Below are 24,392 nucleotides of genomic sequence, written 5' to 3'. Positions count from 1 at the left end.
ATAGCATGTTCCTTAGAGCAGCCCTAGATTTAAAAGAAATCCCAGCTTCAAAAATCCTCAGACTTAAAAAAAAAAAAAAAAAGCCCCAGAAAATTTACTGGCACAAAGATAGAAAGGCTTGCCTACCCTGTATTGTGTTGACAGAATACAAAATTTAAACTGTCCATAATTGATTCCACAAATGAAAAAATAAGCTGAGGTTGGTTTCTTTTCAATTTTTGGTGACCCATGTGTTGCAAGGTGTTACCCATTTCCAAGTGTTTCAGTGGAAATTGTAGGTAGGCATCAGCATCTTTCCAGTATGGCTCTGGCCTTGCTCTGTCTTCAGTCCTGCCCCACTAACCAAAGCCCCAGAGCAGTTTGCTGTGGCTCTCGTGGCTGGGCTGTCCCTGTGGTCCTGGGCTGAGGCTGTGCCACGCTGAGCTCCAAGCACAGTCCCAGCCTGGTGGCAGGGCTGTCTGTCTGTCCCAGGCTGACTGAAGCAAGGGAAATCTGCTCTTGACTTGAGCTGAACATGGTACATGCAATCTGTTTTCAAATATTTGGCTTTAGGAGCACGTTGTTCCTGTAACAGAGCTGTTTTGAACACAGCTCTGAAGGCATTTCTACTGACTGCAACTTTCAAACTGGGCCTTCGGGAATTCACTTTTTCAGCTTTGCCAAGTTTGCCACATTCCTTGGACCACCAGGTCAGGCAGGAACACTCCCAGTTCTTGCTATGTCTCCATTGAAATAGTAACTTTCTAGAGCATAAACTGGCTTGTATAGAAAAACCAAGGGTCATTAACAACATTAACTTTAGTGGCAATTAGAATAACATATTCCTGACTGTTGGCCAGATTGTTTAGGTCAAAGGGTAAAATATTCTTCTTGTGTAAAGCCCTGCAGACCTTCCACTGCACTACAGAGGAAAAAGGACGGGGCAGGGGGGCAAAAAAAAAAGAAAAGAAAAACAAAAAAAAACCCCACACCCCATTTCTTCACATTTTGAGTAGTGAGGTATACTTTTAAGATTGACCTCTCAAATTTATCTTCTCTTACTCATAAAAGAAGATTGTTAGAACAGTCATTAGATATGGCAAGGTCACTTAAAAATTACTCATAACATTGAAGTGTTACCCCATCTTTGGAACTGATCAGTGATCATTTATCCTGATCATTTATGCTGGTGCTGCCTGCAGTTCCCTTGTGCTGGCATTTGCCCACAGCCTTGTGCTGAGTACACCACGCCACTGTGAGCTGTGTGCCTGTGGTGCTGTGCTGTCCTTGCAGTGGTGTTTGGTGCACAAATTCCTCCAGGTTGGTAACTGTGATTATTGCTAATTTTTAAAGCAATCTAGATAGAAACTACTTACTATTGAATTAAGCTCACTAAAATCCAAGGCTTAAAAATGGAATCTTAAAAATTAGCCGTGGCAGTAAATGTATCTGTCTGTGCTTGATGCCACAAGACAGACACTGATTTTTGGAGACTGCAAAAGGTCCTGTTGGCTCTGGCAACCAAGAAGCCCCTTTGCTTGGTGGTGCACAGATGTGTCCCCTCAGAGCCAGACCCAGCTCCAAAGCCACCCCTGCCCGTGATGCCAGCAGCGCCTTGGCCTCCCGTGGTGACCCAAACCCCTCTGGCAGTGTGCTTGCACCCACAGGCAAGGTACTCCTGCAGTTCTTGCCAGCAGGAAAATTGCAGGTTAAATTTGTGAACTGCTACAGCAGAGCTCTGCAGAAACGAGTTCCCGAGGAATGCTCGTGGCCTGCTGTCCTCATCAGGGAAACTGAGCTCATTGCGGGAGCAGCTGGGCTGCGTTTGAAGCTTTTCCTTGCTGGCTGGACCACCCATTCCCATCACTGCCCTAGCTGTTTTGCTCCCCTGGGCAAGAAGCGAGTGTCTCCCCAGGGCCGCCCGCACCCCACACACCCTGCTGGCAGCCTGTGGTCAAAGAGTAGAGACAAAGGTCAAAAACCCAAGAAACACCACAGAATTTTCTCAGCGGTGTTTGGTAATAGCAAGGCGAGCACGGAGTGTGCAGCTCTGAGCAGAGGAATCTGAAGACCATTTTGTTTGAAGGACAGTAACACCGAGGTGTGGCAGACATGTACAATTTCTTTAACTCGCCAAAACCAGAAAAAAATCCCATTGTAAAGCAATGTTGCATTTGCTAAATAATTCTGCAAGCTTCACTCTTGTGTTATTGGACATACAGCTCTGTCAAGCAACAACGCTTTTGAGAAGTTGCCTAGAGGATCAGATTTCCCATTCAACAGGGAATTAAGAAATGTTTCTGGAATTTTGCTTTGCAGTGGGGAATCTATTTTCTTATCTCACATTGTACAATTTACTTTTCCTAAAGCAGTGTGCTAAATTATTTGTTATTGTTGGACTCGGTCGAGCAGCTTTATCCCTGGTGTAGTCACAAAGTATTGGAGTAAAACCAAGGATGAATTTGTCACAGTGTACTCACCAGATCAGCTGGTCTTTAGGTTAACTCTCAAAAGACAGCAGTTCTGCTAAAAATATTAGTGAAGGTCCCTTAAAACTCCCCAAAGTTGCCTAAAACCTTTCTTCTTCAGGTTGTGGCAAAGTCAGTTCAGAAGTGCTTCCCTGAGGCCTTTGTCAGCAGGCAGCATGGACGCAGGTGCCAATTCTTTAGGTTACATTTATATGCTTGGACTCTTTTTATAGGTTTCTGTCATAAAACTGGAGAGTTGACATTCTGATTTATTAACTATCAAGTCTGCAGGACATAGGCTTTAAAAAGATTGAATGAGCTAAAATGTTTGTGATTGCAGTCCGGAATGAGACACTGTATAACGGTGTGCCAAGTAAATATGACAAAATGTAAGTGATAATTTGAATATATACATTAAATGATGTGTGAAATAAAGCTAGCAAAAGTCTAAAAGTGACTTACTATTTGGTGAAGTAGTAATATAAGAGAACCAGAATTGTGAGGTTTTTTCATTACAAGACATTTTTATTTAAGGAAGAGTCTATAAAGCATGCAGTTCAGCTAGTGGCATTTTATTGAATAAACATAGTATAGATGATGACTTACAATATGGAGTGCTTAGTGAATGATACTTTTTATAACTAAATCCTTAAATTCATTACTGCTGTGCAAGAGGCAAATCTGATTTGGTAAGATGAATATTATATCTTGCCCTTAATGGAAATTTTGTAGTAGAAAGGTATGTATAATTTAGCAGTAAAAGAATCTGAAAATGTGCAGATCAGTTAACTGCTAAGAGGGAGGCTGTGACACACCAATGCAGGCTCTGATTTTTAATATTTCCATTGCAATTGGAAGGGTGCGTTGTGTTACGAGTGCTCCATGGAAAGCTGCAGAGTGTTTTACACCAGTTGATTTATGTTACCATGCGCAGAGCAGAAGATGGTATGAAATGTGCTCTGGCTGGATAGTGGTAGCAGAGCTCTAGCCGTGTGTGTCTAAATTGCAGTGCTTGTGGTAACCAGTTTTCGTCTTTAATAAATCTTATTTTCAGCTTTCTTCATGTTCTCAGCATTGGTTGTCCTTAATCTTTTTGGTGCTGATCTGATTTTAAAAACAGTTCATCTCTCTGTTTGCTGGTCCTTCCTTAATGGCTTAAACCCAAATGCATCCCAAACCAAGGTGGTATCTCCCTCCCACCTGGCTGAGAGCAGCTCCTGGGCTTTTGGGGTCAGCCAGTGTGCGAGGATTTCTTCTGCTGGCAGAGTCTGTGGTTCTGTTTCACTTTCTGAATGACTTCCCAAGTGTTCCTATCATACTGACAGGGTGTATTAAGAGCAAGAGTGCTTGTGGAGGCAAGTGAAATAGTGCAGGTATAGCACTTGGGGCTGTATCACCTCTGTTGGGGAGCCTGTGTGCAGAAGAGGTGGAGGCAGCTCTGTTTCAGCTGGTCACCAAAGCCTGGCCACCATGGCTAGTGTGCCTAATGGATGCTTTGCTGCTGAGAGGGCAGCAGGGACTTAGAAGGGAATTTTCAGCTCTGTGGCCTTTCCATAGAGCCCAGGCAAGGGTTGTCTGCAGTGCTGCATGGACTGGCTTCAGGCACATCTGACTGTCCAAGTGGCTAAGGGGGTGTCCTGGAGGCAGAAGGATGTGGCTGCAAGCTTATCCCTCACAAAGGCCACTGAGGGTGTCCTGAGGGCAGTGAGCAGCTGTCCTGCACCCCTCCATGGCCAGTGGAGAGCCAGCTGCCCCCTGTGTGGAGCTGCCACCTGCACAGCCCTGTGGTGCTCAGGGAGTTTCTGGAGCTGTCAGAGAGCTCAGTCTCCCTGTGCACAAATGCAGATAAAAACTTGGGGGGGGGTGGCAAAGATGTGCTAGCCCACACTCTGGCCACAGACCAAGATAAAAAATATTGGAGAGACCTGAAGGTCAGATGTACTGTATCTGCTCTCAGCTAGGTCAGCACAATGTCAGGCTCATCTGCCCAACCAAGTGCCTCTCATTAGTTCAGCAAGACCTCTCATGTCCTGGGGCACATGTGTGCTTTGGGATATTCAGCTAGAGCATCTTTTTCGCTTGTTGTTACTAATATTGGGGCTTGGGGGCGGGGGAAAGAGGAGAGCACTGAGAATTAAAATTCAGCACATGCCTTTTCTTTGCGGGCTGTAATTAATCTTGCCAATTTTTAAAGCTTTAAGAATCTGGTTAAGTGATAAAACACTAACAACTTTATATGACAGAGTTAGAAGCTCCAGCTATACACCCACCAGAGAAGATTAGGAGAGAGTGTTTGCAGGATTCGCACTAAGCAGCAGAGAATACAGTTGAGAATTGTTGCACCACATGATATAAAAACCGCATTAATATAATGAAAGGTGTCGGGAATAATGTGAGAGCGGCTGTAATTAAATGTATCTTAATAAGCGCAACATCCTTCTTAAAGCTCTTATTTTTCAGACCTTTCAAACTTAGCGGATGTTCTTGCTGTTGGCAGGTGGCCTGGGAGGAGAGCTGGAGAGCGAAGCAAAGGACAGCCGGGCCCTGGAAGAGAGGAACAGTGTGACGAGCCAGGAAGAGAGAAATGAGGAAGATGAAGACATGGAGGATGAGTCAATTTACACCTGCGATAACTGTCAGCAGGACTTCGATTCACTGGCAGACCTGACTGAACACAGGGCACACAACTGTCCTGGAGGTAATGTTAAACTAGCTTTACAGTTCTGACAGGTGGTTAGCTGGGTAATTGGACATAGCAACAGCTTGAGGCCTCAAGTGAGATTAAAGAATTAATAATGTAATTTTACAGTTAATGTAATTTTATTGTGGTGCCTTGGGTAGCCTTTGTTCACTCCTTTAATAAAATTAAAATAAAAGCAACAGCTTTCCAATTGGAATATGTCAGTAATTACGTTAGACAAAAATGTTGTGGGGTTTTTTAATGCTAGAAGTTTCAGGCAGGTATTTTCCCTCTCTATCCAAATGTAGGAAGATTAAAAAAGTTAAATTACTGAAGTGTGCAAAACTCCCAGGAAAAAAGGCCTCTGAACCCCTAAAAGAACTTGATGATTCCTGAGATTAGAATTCATAGTGCGAGTTCTGTAATCCCACCCTAAAAATACAGCATTCTCCCTAGGTTATTATTACATTGCCTTTTGAATTTTATGGAAGTGAGGATGGCATCAGCCTACGCTGATCTTGATTTTACTTTCTGTAAAGTAAGAACAAGCTCAGAGCACTGGTGTGAACAATTGCAACATACCTTGCTTTTCCAGGGCTGCCTCTGCATGGCCGGCGGTAGCAGCAGGTACTCAGCCGAGCACGCTAAGCCGATTTACAGGGGTAGGAAAAAGCTTTGCAGATTTTGCCAAAGATTAAATAAAATCTTAGGAGGGGGAGCGCAGAACATGTTCATATGTATTTAAATCAGGGATTCTTATCTTTCACCTTCCCAGAGTTGAATACTCTGCCATCATGTCTTCCTCCACCCTCATCTAAATTATTTTTAGGCAGTTGCTGTTATGGCAGACGGGTAGGTCAAGGCTGGCAGAAGGCAGAAGGGTTAGTTTCTCCTCTGGTGCAGCAGTATCCCATCATCTTTCCCCTGAGTGCATATTCCTCCTGGCCACTTAATTTGTATTGTAATTAGTGCATGTTTTCTGCTCTCCTCTTTGGGCATAAGTAAAATGATGATCAGCCAAGAAAAAATACAGGGGATGAAATACACCAGGGAAGGAGGGTCAGGTGGAGGCTTTGGCTTGGTCTGACTTCCACCTCAAGAGCACCCTCCCTTGTCTCGCTCTGGCTTGCAGAGGGGAGGACTCCCTTCTCTTCCCATCTGCTTGCTGGGAGGAAGGACAGAGGGATGTTGGGGCTTTTCCCATGCTTGCAGTTAGATTTGCAGTCCTAAGCCTGCCCCCAGGGCTCCTTGCTCTGCACTCTCCTTTAAGCCCTACACAGGCTGCAAACTTGAAAGTGCGTAAAATCGAAAGGCCACTTCTTGCAGGGTAATTTCCCAGCCCGCTGACAGCCACAGCACTGGCCTGAGACTTCTGCACATGGCACTCTGCTGCAGGGGAGTAAGCAAGAACATGTAACTTTCTATTCAGAAAACCCCTTGTTTTCCAAACTGGAAGGCAGACTGCACAGCCCATGGGGACACTGGTCCTTTCCAAGGAAGAAATGCCCTGGGTGGCTGCTGCTCCATCACTGCCTGCTGTCCTCACTTGTGCTGGGACAGCTGCTTACGGTGCTGGGGCTGAGCCCCACAAAAGGAGGCTCTCTTTAGCCCAAATGTCTGCTCGAGTCTGGTTCCCTGTGTGGTCCCCAAACAGCTGTAATGGCACAACTGGCAGAGGGCAGCGGGCACTGCTGATGAGGACGCCAGGGCAGGAATGTAAGGTTATGACAGGTGACAGCAGTGCTATGAAAAGGAGCAATTATTTTCCAGAGGCAAATCTGCATTAAAACATAGCAAACTAGAGATTTTATTCATGTAAGTTCAGTCAGTGTTTTCACACCTCAGGCTTTTTTTATCCTCAGTGTAGTATGCTCTAAGAAAAATAAATTATATATTTAGGAATATATCAAAATAATTTGTTAGTATTCCCATTGCTATTCTTGATTGCAGGTAGCATAATTTTGTCTTCTTTTATTGTCTTCACATGTGTGGATGATTTACAAGGACATTTTGTCCCAAAAAGGCACCATGTAACTATCTGCATGTACATGAAATAAGTGCTAATTGTCTCCATGTGAGGATAATCCTTATTCCAGAGCTAGAGTATCTGTTTTCTATTTAGTTTAATCTAGTGTCCTGAAGTGATTTAAAGTAAATAGGAAGATTGCACTCATGTATTTTGGAATGAGAATGTTTCCATGAAGACAATCTGGAATATTGCTTGATATTCACATACCTTACCTTGAGGAAAAAACAACCCTTTTAGATATACCAGTTTGATACATGGTCTGCTAATCATGAGAATTTTTGAAGCAAGCATGTAAAATATGTCTTTGTTCAGTTCGTCTAAAAAGACTTGCACCACCTGGGTGAAAATCTAAGACTGCATTAGAAAGATGTTGTATTTAAAGATCTTACCCTACAAAAAGAGCTGTTTGCCTGTGTCCTTAGTTACCCTGCATTCCTTTTCCCTGTGATACCTGCCTGACACACCTGAGGGTGTAATGCAGTGCCTGACCTCTTGGCAAGTTAGATTTTCATGTCTTAATCTGAAGCAGGGCTTTCAGTCATGTCTACATGGCTCCAGATCAATACAGGTAATATTTGTAGTGATAATATCACCAGGCTGATAATACAACATAACTAATGACTTCCTTTGGGACACTGAAGTTAGGGAGGTATTGTAGCTCAGGAGTGTTGCAGGATTACAAGAGATCACTCCAAAGAACAGGATAAACCATTTATTTCACTGGAATCCCTTAGAAATTCATTACAGCATGCTGAAGTTATAATACAGTTTGAATGCAGCTGCTTTGACATGTAAGGAAGTAACAAACAGCCATTCCCCCCCCTCGCTTTTTCATGTATTTCAGACTTGTTTCTTTGAGGACAAAACACTGATGAAATCTAGACATCTCTGGTAGCATAGGTGCATGGCATTCCTTTTGATGTCAGTGTAGTAGAGATGTTCTCTTTCTGACAGAATTAGGTGCCTTTTATACCTTTTGCTCATGACTGATGTCTGTGATTGCAGGTTGTAGGTTCCCAGTGTCTACAGGGATCTGAAAAGGTCCTAAATGGGGGCAGCTTGTACCAAAAGAACATCACATTTCCTTACTGGTTATATCTTCCCCTGTTTCCCAGTTTGCCCCCACAAACGTGCAGTCCTGGAAACAGTGCCTTAAACTGTTTCCTTAAACAGCAGCATCTTGAAAAATACTCTGAGAACAAATAAAAACACCTAGTGTATACACTGGATGTGTTAATCTTTTAAAATTGCTTTAAAACTCACTGGTATCCCATATCCCCTAAACTAGGGAGGGCTTAGTAATTGCCATTGGCATGATGTGCAGCCTTTTTAATATGTGTTTTTGCATGCCGCTGTTACAGTGTAAGTGTAGCATGATGCTATCTTACAGTGTTAGTGACAAGAGTAAAGAACTACATGTGGATTTACAACTTACTGTGTCCTACAAACAGCACCAGAGGCTCCCTACATCAAGAAATTATTCTGTGATAGATCACTGTCTGGTGGCTGGTGCCAGGTGGTTTGTTGTCTGACAAAAAGTGGCTAAAAAGTCACAAGCTTTGTCATTTGGTTTGTGTGTTTACTCCTGCATTAATCTGGGTTTAGCTGCAGTATTTTATTATTTTATTGTGGTGGTTTTTTTTTTTTTTGTTTGTTTTGTTTTTTTTTTTTTTTTTTGCTTCCTCCACCCTTTTCGTCCCATGGGTCAGAATAGTCTCAGGTAAAGTTGCTTCTTCAGATTCTCAAGTGAATGTAGAGGTTTTTAAGCAAATTAGCACATCAGTGAAGCGGACAGAAGTAGGTTTTGGCTGGGTCTCTGAGCATTTCATGAGGTCCTCTTCTGTTGTTGATAACTTTACAGGTTGTCTGTTTCAAACAGCAGCAGAGCTATATATGGATATTGCCAGCTTGGAAGCAGCTGATTTTTCTAAACTACTGTACGGTAGGAACTAGTTTATAATTAAAGTCTTGCAGTTGCTTCTTTTAAATGCCCTGTAACTTGTAGGCTTACGTTTGAAACGAGGTACTGTAACTGTTTCATGCTAGTGTATAATTTTGCATTTTCTTTTATTTCACCTGCTACAAGAATTATATTTGCCATGCAACCCTATTTGCGGGATGCTTATCCAGAAACACATATACAGCAGCTTGTCAACAAGTGACAATGTCTCATGAATGTTTTTGTCAGGTGGCATTTTTTACTTCCCACTGACAAAGAGAGATGTCTTATATACATTTCCAAAATTAGCCCTTCCCAAAATTGTAATCTTTTTTTGCACCTGATTGGCAAATCAGTCATTTTTCTCTCTTTTTGCTGCTGCTTTTGTTACATCTTTAAATTAATGAATTACTGATTGTCCTCCACAAAAGAAACTGAAATACAGTTGTGAAAAAGCAGTGTGGAAACTTAATTATACACCTAGTTTATACAGCTGTGTGTCTAATGACCTACTGGCCCTAATTACTGTGTTGTGGTTCAGTCTGAGTGCTCTTGTCCTTGCCAGAATTCTGCTCCTTTCTCTTAACCTGACTAGTGTTTCAAGCTTAAAAAAATAACAAGTTTCCTTTTTTTGTTCTTTTCTGCGTTGTTGTGCTGAAATGCAGTTTCCCTTCTTTCCAGAGGTCATAGCAGTGTTTTAATATTGGCACCAGAAAAGCTCAGTAATATCACAAACTGTAAAAACATGGATTTTCCCTGGAGTCCTCAGTTCGTGCTGTCCAGATCTGAAAATGGGCACCGGGGCAGTGTTTTTATTGTCAATCACTTGAAGGGCTGCAAGTGCAGGCTCGTGTCCTTAGTTTGTCACAGATGTCCCCTCTCCAGGTGCAGGGACAGCACAGGGCTCCCCGGGGCTCGGCAGCCGCCTTGGCCACCGTGCCCAGGTGCTGCGCATCTCCCTGCAGTCAGTATTTGTGCCCTCCGTGCTGAGAGCTCTGAAACCCCACATTGTTGCAGGGGTACACGTGGCAGGGTGCTCTGGGGTCTGGCTCCTCTGACACCTGTCATCACACAGGTGATGTTTGAGTTTACCTGGAGGTTCCCAGCCTGGAAAGAGGCTTTTTCAAGGACTTCTGCTTGCACGTGCCAGAAAATCAGTGTGCTGATAAGGAGCTGTGCTGACTGGCTTGCTGTGCAGGTGCTCAGTGAAATACGTATTTATCCTGTAGAACATAAAGCACATTGCCACATCTGAATGGGGATCTGAAGACAAGCAGAAGCACAGCTGCAGATCTCATGTCAAGCAGGGCCTGCAGCACCTCTGGCCATGCCGGGGTTTTGCAGCGCATCCCGTGCAGTGTGTGCTGAGGCACCAGCGCTGGCTCTGCCCCCGCACGTGGCAAATGTGCTTCGGTGTCGTGTACCGCGTGTGTCTGACAAAGTTGTGCCAAGTGTTGTGCTCCCTAACAGCGCTGCTTACCCGTCGGATCGGAGGGTCATCCACAGGCAAAGGTAGGTGAGAACCCCGGGTGTGCGACCCTGCGCTCAGCCCCTCGGCACGGCGAGGTGTCAGTGGGGCTGAGCCTCAGCACTTCTCGCTCTGTCTCTCCTGGATTTTGCAGGCACGCCAGTGCCTGTAAGGATTTATGGTGGGGGGACATGCGAATTTCAAACAATGCCCGCTCGCCGTAAACGCGCAGCTGGGGGGCTCTGTGCGGCCTCACGGAGGGTGTCCCCGAGCGGGGCCGATCCGCGGGCAGCCCGCGGCAGATCCGCGGGGCCGGCGCGCCGGGCTGGGCAGTGTGCTCGCTGATAAGAGCGTGCCAGTGCGCCGGGCGCCATCCCCTGCAAATCGCCACGGCCACCTTTGTGCCGGCCCCCCCGGGGATGGTGCCGAGGGAGGCAGCACCAGGCACTGCGTGTGCAGATAGGAGCGCTGCCAGCGCGGCTGCGGCCGGCTTGGTTGCATGTTACCAAAACCCCTGGCAGGAGGGAGGTAATGAGCTCTGCCCACCCCGTTCTGAGCTCCCACATAGCCAGCAGTCACTGATGTGCATTCTGAGTCTGTGCATTCTGAGGCTGCACAAAATTTCTTAGCAATGATGATGTCTTTCCTCGAGCAGCATATGTTTTTCACACAGGAAGACCATTTTCCTTGTCATTTTTAAACATATGGCCCAGTGTGGAGCTGAGGATGACAAGTTAGCCTGCTTGTATTGGCAAGGGACTGTTTAATTCTTACCACTTTAATTGAGTTCTTTTATCTGCTTTTATCTAGTTCAAAAAGTAGTCTGCAAAATAAGCACAGGTATGCATGGAAATGGATAAAAGAGAAAGTGGGTGCATGTTTCAAATGAGGCCTCTTAAAGGAAACGTGTCCTTTGGAGATCTTGAAAGGTTGCCCCTGGCTGGCTGAGAAGCCGGTCTCTTCTCCTTTGCTGCACCACAACAGAGAGAAGCACAGAGACCCAAGCACCCCAAATGCTGTGAAGCAAGAGCTGTGCTGGGTGCTGGCCATGGAGCTCCTGTGTGCAGCAGGAGCTGCGTTTGGGAGCTGGAGCCTGCCCAGGTCCCCCTGCACCAGCTCAGGCCTCACGCAGCAATTCTGGGGTGCTGGAGCTCCACCTCCCCTTCTCTTGCTTCAGATTTCTGTTTGCAAGGGTAACCCCTTGCCATGGTACAGCAGAGGGAGGATTGTGGGGGTCTACATAGGGCAGGTTTGTTTCTCAGCATACAGAAATCTAAGAAAATAATGAATGGATTTTATTTAAAAAAAAAAAAAAGGGGAGGGAGGGGTTTCAGTGGAAAGAGTTCCTTCCCAGGCTGGAGCCTGGTGAGAGCCACAAGAGCAGCTGTGCCTACAGGAAGGAGGATCCCTGTTTGCCATAAACAGGTCCCAGCATTCAGAGGGTTGTAGACAAAACCCAGTATATGAAACTGAATTCAGAACTGCAGTGAAGATCGCCTGGAGACTACAATAGATATGTGCTTGTTACAAAGTGGCCTTTAATAAAGCCTTAGAGAGCAGAATGGAGGATGTGCTGGGGTTGTCCTGTCTCAGATGGACAAGAGCATGGATTATTTCTGGCTAGGACACTGCTGAAGGGCATGCAATGCCTTCCTGTGGGTTGTTGAGGGACAAAACTGATGGCCATATCAACAGCCATGGCAGATTCAGAGCCACTGAGATCTTCGGACTGCACATGTAAGCAGTGAAAAAGAGACGAACTGAGAGTTTGGGGTTTTTTCCTGCTTTCTTCCCCTATCCCATCGCAGACAATTGCATAAGTACTCTTCATATAAGGATGGCTGTACTCTGCCAGCCTGATGGTCCCATCATGCTGTTTCCCCAGAATGTTTTCCTAGCTGTCAACAAACTTATCTAAGCGCTTTGTGGTGCTTTTTATTTAAATTATTCAATCTTCCATGAATTTCCATTTTGAAGTGCAGTTTGCTTTTCCTGTGGTGGGAATCCAGAGTTCAGTTACACTGGGGAAAAGCATCACCTTTTGTTCACTTCATTTTTGTCACCTGCTTTCAGTTGATACTCTGGTTCTTCTGATGAAGGAGAGACAGTGAGCAATTGCCCCTTTCCCACCTTCTCCATCCCCTCATGCCTGAGCAGGCTTCTTTTGTTGCTCCCTCCCATCTCTAAGTCCCTGTTTGCAGTCCTCTTACTGATAGCTCATGTACCTTGGCCCAGAGTAGGAGAGAGGGATGTCATGAGGCATGGCTGGTGGGAGAGTGAGGGGGTCAGCTATCTCCTCCATCACTTGTGCCAGAGATGTGGTCATGCTGGTGTGTCTGTCCTGGCTCCCAAGCAGGAGGCGAGGACTTGTCCTAGTGTGAAGACCTGGCAGACAGAAAGATGGTGTCTGGCCGTGTAGGGGAAAAACAATTAAGACTTCAATGTTTATTAAGAAAAAAGCAACCAGCAGTGCATTTCAAGCACTCATCACACAGCATAATTTTGCTGTTGGAAGTAGTGGGATTAAACAAGTCTTTCTAATGTTGATTTCTTTGAATTTGCAGCATATAATTAAAACAAAATCAATTAAAAACTAAGGAAGTGTGTGTACAAACATTGTCGAGAATTCCTATCTTTCATTTTTTAAAAACAAGCTCTAGAAAAAATCCCCACAGAAGTTCTGTAGTGCATATTTGAATGCTTTTGTTGTAGCCTCATTAAACTTGGCTTGTCTGCAGATACAGCTGGCATGTTATTAACTGTGCTCCAGGCTTGGGGAAGCCAGAAAGCAGCCTCCACCCCCTGGTGCCGGCTGGCTTTAGGGAAACGTGCCAGCATGGGTTGGTCCTCTTCAGCTGGCTGGCTTTGGGAGCGCCTGCTGGAGCATCTCTGCATGGCCCCTGGGTGCAGGAGCACGGGCTCGGCCTGCCTGGAGTGCCGGCCGGCGGGAGGGCGGCGTGGGCTCCCGGGGCCGCCGGCAGCACGCGCCCCTGGGAGCAGCGGGCGCCCACCCAGGTACGCGTCCTCCTGGGACAACCTCAGCCGGGTGCCTGTGTGGTCCGTGGGCGTCTCATGCCTTCCTTTGCTGTAGGCTGGCAAGAAGCAAGCTAGGGATCATCTGCCAAGCGGTTCCTCTGTTCTCAACAAACTGCGTATCGGATTGAACCGCTCAAATAAACTGAATAAGGGAAATATTTTCTCTGCACCTGCTGGAGAGGCTGTTGCTCTCCAAGCTGGGCTTGCACTTCAGAGGACCTCCATCAGAGGTCCAAGCAGCTTCTGACTTTCTTCAAAGCTTTGGCAGCAAGTGTGTACATTTTGAATGCTGTTTCGTGTAAGTAATTTTAAGAGGTGCTTTTAATAGTAGGGTAAATGTTATAATTTCATATTCAATTTAAACTTGTTGGAAATATACTCAGTAGAAATTTAAGTAAATTACATATATTAAATATAGGTAATGTTATTCAAACAGCTTGCTTATTACAATCTGTTTTCATTGTCTTAACTAATGAAAAATTGATTTGGCATTTCCAAGACACTTGGTCTGTTCATGCTAAATACATTTTAGGGCATTCAAGCACTTTGTAATCTTTAAACGTTCTTGCAACCCCTTCCTAAAAATTTTTGCCCTTCCTATAAATTGTTACTTTTATCATCATGAAATTAAAAACTTGTCATTCTAATTTGGCTTAAGTTTTGACTGCTACTGGACTGCTTCCTTCCTCCCTTCTATCTCCTGCCTTATGCTGGTAAAAGGTTTGTGTTGTCTTTGGGAGTAGACATTGCTGGCAATTAAAGGGATTGATTTTTAGTCTGTGCAGTTCCCAGATCTGGTGCCCTATGGAGCTGCACAAGCTTTATGTCAACATGAGGGGAACGAGAGGTCAGCATTTGGGGGAGATTTCAAGACCTTCCCCATTAACAGCCTGAATTATTTTGGATGAAAATTACTGTGGCTGCACTGATTTGCCTAATGACATGCATGAAATTGGTTGAACAGCCAAAGTCTTTAATCCAGGTGGGTTTTGTTGCTGGTGACATCAGTAATGGTGGGAGTGAACTTCCTCTTGGAAGCATCATTTTTTTGGCGTGTGGGTCCATCTCTTCCTTGGGCTTCCTTGAAAATTGTTCTCAGCCATAATGATGAAAGACTTTTTGGCTCCTCTTTTTGTTGCTACTCAATTACTGTTATACTTGCTGAGGAGGACATAAGGAAAGGCTGAAGAAGCCCATTGCTTTTCTCCAGGGAATCTCTTACATTAAACATTTGAATAGATTTTTGAACATAATTCCCAGTCATTTCCTCTACAGTGAACTCAGTTCACTCATGCAGACTTCGTACTTAATGGTATCTCTTAAAATAAATGAGATTTGATATAATTTATACTAAATGGTCATTTTAGAAATCTACATCTACTAATTATTCATTAGAAAATCTGGAAAGACAGAAGCAGAGTAAATTTCCTTTATGAACTCGCATTCTACAGAAATATAAATACACACACCTGTGTTTATTTTCTTCAAGCAAAACTGAATAGAAGTAATTTACTGGATTCCAAGAGTAGTGTATGCAGGTTTGAAGTACATTATTCAATCTTCATCAGTCAACCATAGCAACCAACCAAGCTCAAACCAGCCAAAAATCCAACATGCATCTAGGACAGTTATTTATGGTAGTGCTTAGGTTGGGGTCTGTATCTGCACCATTTGGGATTGTGCTTTTGTGCGTTCTGGCTGTGTGCTTGGGCTGGCCACTCTCTGCCCTTTCCTCTCCCTGTTGCCTGTGCATGTGTCCCTGTGGTCCCTCCTCAAAGGCTTTTTCCTTCTTGCTCCTTTCTGGACTGTCCCATTTTGCATCTTGTTCCCAGCAGCCTTCTCTCTGTTGCTGTGCTGGTATTGACCCTTTCCCAGTCCCTCATGAAAGAGTCATTCACAGTTTATCCATTTAAGTGACACCTTGCTGAGTTACTGAGTTTCTCTTTGACTCTCAGCTGCAGTTGCTGTCTTGTCCATTGTCCAGAGCTGGCTCTTCCTTGGAGCTCTGTGCACGTGCAGAGCCTTCCTTAAGCCATCCTTTGGGGACTGGCAGATCTCCTCGGGTGCTGGGAGAAATCACACTGCTCCATGTGCTGCTTCTGAGGCAGACCCAGCTAGGTTCAGATGAACTAAAGACATGTGCTAGTCAAATCTTTGTTCACAAAACCGAGGAAATTATTTAATTTGCATTCAGACTGCATCCAGATCCAACCTGGATAGCTGCTTGATGTCACCTTACAGTCCATAACAACTCCTTCTTCTCTCACAGACATTTCTCATGGTTTGTTTTACAAGAGCTGTTTCATGTAGGAACTGTATTCCAAGGAGTTTCAATGGTATTGAGTGTAACTGGGTTTGATTTGGACCGGGGCCTCTGGTACATGCAAATAAAGCAGATAATATTTCTTGCTTCTTATGGAGGATAGACTGTTATCTTTAGGAGGCAGTCATGATGCTGTTGCACTCTTCTCACAAAATAAGACAAATTCAACGCAACATTTAAAACAAAAGGAAATGAAACTGAGTAGGATTTTCTTGTTTCATAGCTTAAATGAGAGAATAGTGAGTTTTTTGTCTGCCAGAGAACTGGAAATGGGAGGGAAGATGCTTTCTCTCAGTAACTAGGTATGCATATACGTATCTGTGATGTACAAAATGCCTCATTTTAGGTTAATCAGTTCAGTACTGAAGACATGACTAGATAAAATTGACTATTGAAAATAACATCATTACTTTGGGGAGGGTCTCTCTCAGTTGGAAGAGAAATGAGGAAAGCCAATTCTTAACAGCAAGTTAGGGGAGAGTGATTTTGTAAGTAGGATTGGAGTTGGAAAAAGTGCAATCAGAGTTAGCAAAAGTCCCTGTTTTTCCAGAAGCTGCCACAGTAATTGGCTGTGCACGTCCAGATTGCCGAGTGACAGGCAGGAGGCTCAGCTCTCGCAGAGCTTGGCCTCTCTGAGCAGAGAGGAGAGGAAATGAAGGGAGGATGGGGAGAAAAAACAATTTGTGAACTTGCCCCTTTTGAGATAGCAACTGCTCTTCTCCTGTGCCCAGGATCATTGCAACCAGCCAGCAGCTGCATTCCACTCTGCTTTTGCTGTCAGCAAATGTCACTGCAGAAACCTCCGTAGTTTGAAGGAGCCACTGTTTGTACACAGGGAGTAGAGGAAACGCATGGAAATTTTGTGGCGTGTGGGCTGTTCTGGATTTAACTGTGAGGATGGAAGATCTTCACAAATGTTTTAAATTAGGCTATCCTTGATAAGTCCAGTGGTATGGACCCTAACCAAAATTTCAGGGAAAAAAAAAGTTGCTCTGTTAAAGCAGACATGAAAAACAATGAAGGGCTTAACTTTTGTCCTGAGGGTGATAAAACAGCACCACACAGCTGAAAATCAATCTGACCTTCACCCACGTGATGCTGTTGTCTCAGTCTGTCTTTCATTTCCTTTGGTTGAGTGAAGGCCACGGCATTCAGTAGGGAGAAAAGCCAGAGGGAGGTGTGGAGAATCCTGTTTTCTCTGGAAAGGCTTCAGTGCTTGCATAAGTTCCCTCTATAAAGTGAGTTGCTGCAAAACTTTGAATTATTTCATTAATATAATTTTAAAAAATTATTCTTCTCTTAATAGGCAGCAGTCACATTAAGGTAAAGAGGATATGTGCTGAAAAAAAAAAGGTGTTGTGATATAAAACATTCTGTTTTAATTAAACCTAGAGTTAGTTGGTGTTTTGAAATGAAGGCTTCATGCTGCAACAGGAAACCTGCACATTCATTTAAAACACAGAAATTTGTACCCAAAGGGGAGAAAAAAGGCAATTATATTTTCTAGAGATATTTGAACATTGTGTTGCAAGGTTTGCACAAAGAAAAGGTACCCAAATACCAAGATATTTACATAAATAAATCAACAATTAGGGCTTGTGTATAAGCAATATTATCGATTTTCCAAACAGAGGTACAATTTCAACTCGTGAATTACTCATTTTGCACAACATCTTTTAGAAGTGGTGCCCACCTAATTTTACTGAAGATAGAGAAGGAACTGAATGAATGTGTAAAATCTGTGCAGAATTTAATTCTACTAAACAACAGAATCAAGGAAAGGGGAAACTAAATGCATAAGCACATCTTGATGTTCTTTTTGACATCTTGAAAGCAATTAAAAGTGCAATTCATAGCTGTTCATCCAATCCCCTGCTTCTTCCATCCTTGTTGAATTTAAATGCTACCCAGAACCAAGGAGTTCCCAGCTATTTCTCTTGGTAAGCAGTAAGATTTCCACACTGGTTTTACAAAACTAAGATTACTGTAAATTCTGCCTACCCTGAACTGCATTTTTTCTGATTCATCTCATTACACACAGAAAATGTCATTTCATGTCAGTCATAAACTACTCTGTTACTTTATATTTTTGTGCCATGTATTCCCTAGCTACTGTAGGATGGAGACAGGGAGGGCTACCTGTTATTTTCTTTGTTCAATAATTGTTGCTTGTTTCAGGAAGGTCTATAAGAAAAGTCATCTTGTTAAAAAGATAATGGCAGAGATTGGATGTGGCTGCAGAGATGAATCTCTGCTTCATAAAGGTTAAGAATTCAACAATTTGTTCATTAATCTATTTGGAATAATGGATATTAATTTGTGACTGTAGCATTTTATTTGTGTGGTTTATCTGATGTACTGACCATCGCAGATGCTTTTACATGGTATTAAAAACCCCAAAATGGTAAACAGAAAAGATGTTGGGACCTTTCCCTGGCAAGCTCTGCTACTCAGGTCTCCGTGCGATATGCCAAAATGCTATTTGCATAAATATAGAATTTAATAAGTTATCATTCTGATTAACGTCATTAACTGCTTAACTACTGTAGAAATTGGCTTCCAAAGTTGCTTGTTGGTAGCTGTCGCTCTCCACGTCATTCCATTTGCTGTCTCACTGGGGATAATGGTATGCAAGGGAAAGCAAGAAGGTCAAGGATCTTTTTGTTTAGTCTCTTTGCACATTAAAAGTTCTATTATGTGTTTGTATTGCATGTGGTTTCCAGTCGGTTGGCTACAATGCTTTCAAGATCCATTGATGATGAGTTTGTGAGGCTAAATATATCTTGTGGATTATGACTACCAAGCTATCACTTCTTGCAGCAGTCAGGGCCAATATTTAACAAGTGTTTTTCAGAATGAGGAATTTTGAAATCGAGTCAAATGATCGTACAAAAGGGGCTAACAGAAATGCCAGTACAGAAGATGACAGCAAATGCTAGGCCTGTGCTTGCTGTGGGGGCGTTTGGGGCTCTGCTATGCTGTTTGTGGGGGAAATGGTTCTTAGCTTGGGGTTTTACGGGTTTTCTGGGGGTGGGGGAGGGCTGTGGTATTGTTGTGAATGACACAGCGGCCACAAAGCTGAATGGGTTGAACAAAAAAGTGATGTCCTCTCCAGGCATCCCTTTCTCTCCCGGCAAGGCGTGGGTGCAGCGCGCTGCGGCGGGGGCAGCGCGGGGGCCCCTGCGTGCTCCCCGCGCGGCTCCCGCTCCCCGCGCGTGTCCCCGCAGGACCGGAGCCTCCTCTGACTGTCCCCTGTCCCCTGTCCCCTGTCCCCCCGGCTGCCAGGGCAGGCGGGCTCCGCTGAGACCTCGCTGCTGCTCCTTGCCCGACATTTAAGGGAACGCAAAACCCGACTGCAGGATGCAGCCGCGTCTGAAGGGCTGGCACGGCCGCCTTGCTTGTTTTCACTCTCTAGCTGGTAGACTGACCTTTTAAAAAAACAGTTTCAGCTGCTGTGAAACACTGACAATAGCTTTAATAGATTTCATTTCAGAATTAAATAGCTCTGGTTCCATTTCGATAATGCAAACTAGCAGCCATGAGCACGCTTTAGCTGATTGTTTCAGGCTGTGTACAAACTGAGGCAGACGTCACTGCCTCCTTGCCAGGGGTTAGTGCAAGATGCTCACTTTCTTTAAAAATGAAAGATTTTATTTTTTTAAAGGAATTTGTGTTCCGACTGACTTCTGTGTACTTTCACACCTGTCAAGCGAATTCAGTGTGCTTGTTCCCAAGGGCAACCTGACATCTGGGAAATTCTGCCTGAGCCCCAACTGGTCCCCTTTGAAGCACCTTTGGTATTTTGAATTGAAATTGTGTTACACCATCACATATCATCCTTTGCATTATTCTGTTCTGCTCCAGTATAACCCTGCTTTTATAAATTTCAGTTGAAGTCTCGCTCTTGGGCTGTTTCAGGAGTGTTGCAGTTATCTGTAAGCTGTCTTGCTTTTTGCTGTGGGGCTGGTAAGCTCAGAAACATCTGCAGGCAGGGTCAGTCCAGCTTGCTATTCTTCAGAGAATATTTACAAAGTTTCATAAGGCTTGGACCCATACCCACACCCATCCTAGATGCAGCATCTACAGATTTATCCCCAGAGCCTCTTACGAGCATTGCTTGTATTACTATCTAGAGCTATCCCACTGCAGAAATCCTCGGGAGAGAGAAGTGGACAAGAGTACTCAGAAACATCTGTTAAAAATTCAGACAAACACTCCACTGTCACTAGAAGCAGTTGGGACGGGACTAATGAAATTTACCATGTGGTGCTACAGCAAAAAAGAGCCTTTTTTTTTGTTCTTCACTTTTCCTTAAAAATGGATCGTTTGGTCAGTAGATACAGAGAAATGCCTCTGCAGAGCACACTTGGGGTGTATAGCTGCTTGTAACCAATGTCACAAACTGACTCCAGAGCCAAGCCTTGCGGTCTTGTGGGAGTGCTGTTTCCCGAGTGCTCACATTTGATTCATCACACGCTTTCTACTTGTTTCAAGAAACCCTGCATTAATTGTGCAGACCTAGAAAGTGGTGACATTAGGAAATAAATTGACTTCAACATGACTTTTCCATTGCTTAGGCAAAAAGAAAGAAAAAGTTGCTGCAACAAATCTAATGGATGAATTCTCTAACTGGTTGCTCTTTTGTATGTAGCTGCATTCTGGATTCAGCGAGTACTTGATAAATATTGTCATTTGTCCTTGATGATGTGTCATGAAGTTACAGGCAATTTGGCAAAGAAAATAAGTTTTCTTGAGTATGAGGCCAGACTTGTGATGATGTGTTTCTCCACTGAAGTCCAGCTCAGCCCTCCACCCGACCCCATTCCCCACAGAGCACTCTCATCCCCCCTTCCCATCCTCTGCTTACCAGCAGGACAAGAAGCAGGATGAGCGGTGCTGTCTGGCGGAGTGACACACGTGTGCTGATTGCCTGGGACAGGCCCAAGAGCAGGGATAAGTGCTGACTCTGCTCTTAGCCTTTCTCTCAGCAGAGACATGAACTGGGGTCTCTGCCCTGCCCAATCAAAGCAGGTTCGCTGATCTTAGAGAAACTCAATTTCTCTCATAGCCCTGTATCTGCAGTACAGTGTGATTCAAAAGTTAATAGGAAGGGACAAACAGTTAAGACATATGACAGGCAGTATGATGACATAAACCTTGTTTTCTTAGGATGCCAGGCTGAAAAAATGAACACAAAGCTCCTGAGAATAATTGAGTCACTTCAGATTGAGACTTGATGGACAATGTTGGCTTTGTTACCACTCTGTAGGTAGCGAGGGGATAGGGTTAGGGAGAAATTCCAGAAAAGTAGGGGAGTTGTTATTAGAAGGGTAAAGCTTCCACTGCCACGCATCCCCTGTAGTGGACCCTGTATTACCCTGGTCCCTCCTCCTTTTAGGAGCCTTTTGAGGAAAAGTCTTCTGTGACAGGAACATCTCTCAGGTCTTTTAATCTGTGAGCTGCCAGGTGAAAGAATGGGGCTAGGGAACAAAAGACGCTCAGATACTGCAGACAAGCTTTTGTAGGATCTGCCACGTCAGCTGTCTCTTATAAGGTCTGCTGTATTTTCTGTTGATGGTGCTTTTCCCCCGAGGATTTCCCCACACCTGGGAATGCCTGCCATAAGCCACACTGATATTTTCCTCAATGCCTTTCATTTCTGTGTACAGATGGAGCTGGGATATCACACACTGTCCTTGTCCTTATTCTGTTCTGCTCCTTGGCAGTCACAGCTTTCCTGGCTGGAAGCTTTCATCCTACCTCCCTCTCAGCCCTTTTCAGGAGGGGCTTTGCAATTATTTATAAGCTAGCTTGTCCTGTTTTCTGACATTTTCAGTGTAGTCTGTGGAAGAGTAAAGCTAAGTATGTGTTCTCTGGTTTTACAGGGAGCAGAAAACTTGAAGTAAATGTTGATGGTCTGAGTTAGCAAGATATTCTTTGTTTTTTAGGGTGTGGGGGACCCTCCCTTTAAATCAAAGGTCTTCTGGGTGGAAAATATTCTAGTGGCCTGTAACTACCTCTTACCTTTAAAGTGTTTGGAGATCCTGGAGGGGCAAGCAGCTCACTTGCATGTTTATCAAGGGGAGGCTGGCTGTCCTGCTTATCTTGTATTCCTACTCCCCATGCCCAAGTGGGTTTTCTCTCTCCTTCCTCTTGTCACATGTCAGAATAAGACATCCTGTGATTTACCTCATTCACCTTCCATTTGTGTGTTGAGGCTTGAGATTTTCCACAATACAAGAGGCAAAACTATAATGATTTGGGCCTCAGCACTGCTGGAGGCATCTTTAGATTTTTTTGTCTGAGATAAATTTCTATTCAGACTGAAGAGAGCAGCATTTTCTTGCTATGCTGCTGCAAATAGGTGGGAGGAGTGGCTAACTTTTCTTCTGGAAGTAGTAAAGTGGACTGGCTTGTCTGCTACCTAGTGCTACAGTTGTACTTGTACAGTGTATGGTGTACATACTAAGTCACCCCCTCCTCTACCACATTGCTGTTTTAGTTGCCTACATGCATATGTGAGAGAGAATTATAGGTCTCCCAGCTACCTTCTCTTCCAAAGATAATTAAAATACAAAGTCTCTTCTAAAGAGAAATACATACCCCCTCCAACCTTATGAATACCGAAACAGAATTTATTTTTGCTTTCAACCAACCTTAGATAAAAACTGATGGTTACAGCTGAATCTCACTTTGAGTTTTTCATTAAAACTGTTCAAAGCAAACTACAGGGTGGAGGATCTCCTGTGAGCCAAAACTAACCTCCATGTTCCTGCCAGTGAATCTGTATTGCCAAATTTCACACAGCCGTGTTCTCGAGCACCTCCTTTGAACATGAGTGTGGTTCTGGAGGCCGTTTTGAAGCTTCCACTTGAAACGCTCTCTGTGAGCTAGTGGAGCATTTTCTGGCACTTAAGGTTCTGTATCTGGTAGCTGTCTGCTGTCTGTGCTATAGAGGGCAATGAGTCATGGCTTGCTAAAGGAGAAAAAAGGATTTCTTAGAAAACCTTTCAGAAAAGCTGAGGTGGTTTTTCAGCTGGAAGTGTTGGTGGTGTCTGTGGTGGAATTGGTGTGGCAAGTTACCTCTGCAGTACTTCTAAGAATTACAGGTAGTGTAGTAGCTCATCTGAATACTCTTTTTGTATGATTTTTGCAGCTACTGACTTTCTCCTACTATAGCATATTTCTTTCATATTTTTCACTATTTGGACTGCTGTATTTGGGGATTTATATCTTGCTATACTTTTATTCTTAATGATATACTTGAATTACAAAAGTGCAAAAGCTCTCACCTCCTGCTGGAATCTTGAGGAATTATGGGTGTTCATCATCCCAAACAGTCAAGCAATTGTGCTGCAGACCTCACTGTGAGTTGGTTCCTTCTGTAGTTTACCAGGTCATTAATGTTTCAGTTGGCTGGCTCTGAATTCATGACAGCAGTACATGTTAACAGAACTGAGTGTGCTGCTCCAGTCTCCCAGCCAGCCTGAGAAGCTGGTGTTTGGGAGACAGCAGCAGTGCAGTCTGAGGTGGCCCTGCAGGGTGTGAGTGTGTCTGAGCCAGCAGGTAATGGCACAGGGAGGGTGCTGCCTTGTGCTCCTTGGCTCGTGGAGATCCCCAGGTCACCATCCAGGGTCCCCTGCAGCAGGGCTGAACAGTCTGCGTTGGTTCCTTGGCTGCTGGGACTTCACTGCAATCACAAACTAAATTGCAACTGTTTTGGACATAGGCAAAGCTCATTGCAGATGCCCTTTGTGATGCAGCAGGGCTGTCCTGGTGTGGGACACAATCCTCCCTCTGTGCCCCAGGCTGGATCTGTAATAACACCTGGAATGGCTACTGGTGCACTGCTGACACTTTGGTCATTCCCAGTTATTTTACCATTTTTGCACAAAATAAAAATATAATTTTATGACAGCAAGAAAAAAGATTTCTGAAAGGCTGTGGTTTAATTCTTCAATTTCCCACCCTTGCTTTAAGCCTCCCCCTGAGAAAGAAATGCTCACAGAGAGGCAGTGAGGACAGAGGCTGTGCACCTTTGAGCTGGTATGGCAGCTGGTGATGCACAGACCTTGAGATGATGATGGAGACCTCAGTGTGCAGGGTGATGCTTCATGACCCTGTGTTGAATACTGAGTTATTTAGGAAAAAATAGCTGTTCAGTGAGGTGGTGGATTGGCAATGTTGCCCAGCCCAAAGGCTCCAGGAGGGTACTGCTGTAAGCAGTCAGTGAGCCTGTGCACGAGCCTGGGAACGCCTCTCAGCCTCTCACGTGTAGCGGGCCTCAGTTTACCTGGTTTTGAAAAAGAGATCAGGATTGGCATGTGGTGGACATTGACTCTTTGTTATGATCTTGACATCTTTGGGTAGAAAACTGTATTTTATAATTAGTTATTCTTTATTTAATTTGTATGACTGTGTGCGTAGTTGACTCTTTCCTTCTCAGCATTAGATTTCCAAAACTGATTCA

The 24,392-nt window shown here is 44.3% G+C and overlaps 1 protein-coding gene across 6 annotated transcripts in view; it reads left to right on the top strand.

Annotated features, from left to right (window-relative positions):
- Nucleotides 1-24,392, top strand: part of ZNF423 (zinc finger protein 423) — a 265,551-nt gene that overhangs the window by 101,695 nt on the left and 139,464 nt on the right. For 4 of the 6 annotated variants that reach the window (XR_011003353.1, XM_068202661.1, XM_068202658.1 and 1 more), the window contains 2 exons: nt 4,945-5,145; nt 9,018-9,098. Coding sequence is in view for 5 of the 6 variants with exons in the window: in XM_068202658.1 (XP_068058759.1) it covers nt 4,945-5,145; nt 9,018-9,098 (282 nt within the window). In the remaining variant the exon portion in view is untranslated. Of the gene's footprint in view, nt 1-4,723; nt 4,840-4,944; nt 5,146-9,017; nt 9,099-24,392 lie in introns of those variants that run through there. The other 2 variants (XM_068202660.1, XM_068202659.1) reach the window with 2 other exon arrangements.

Source organism: Anomalospiza imberbis, chromosome 12, assembly GCF_031753505.1.
Source record: "Anomalospiza imberbis isolate Cuckoo-Finch-1a 21T00152 chromosome 12, ASM3175350v1, whole genome shotgun sequence".
NCBI classification, from domain to species: domain Eukaryota; kingdom Metazoa; phylum Chordata; class Aves; order Passeriformes; family Viduidae; genus Anomalospiza; species Anomalospiza imberbis.
Note: the sequence above shows the minus strand (reverse complement) of the source record. Positions and strands in the feature narration are given on the sequence as shown.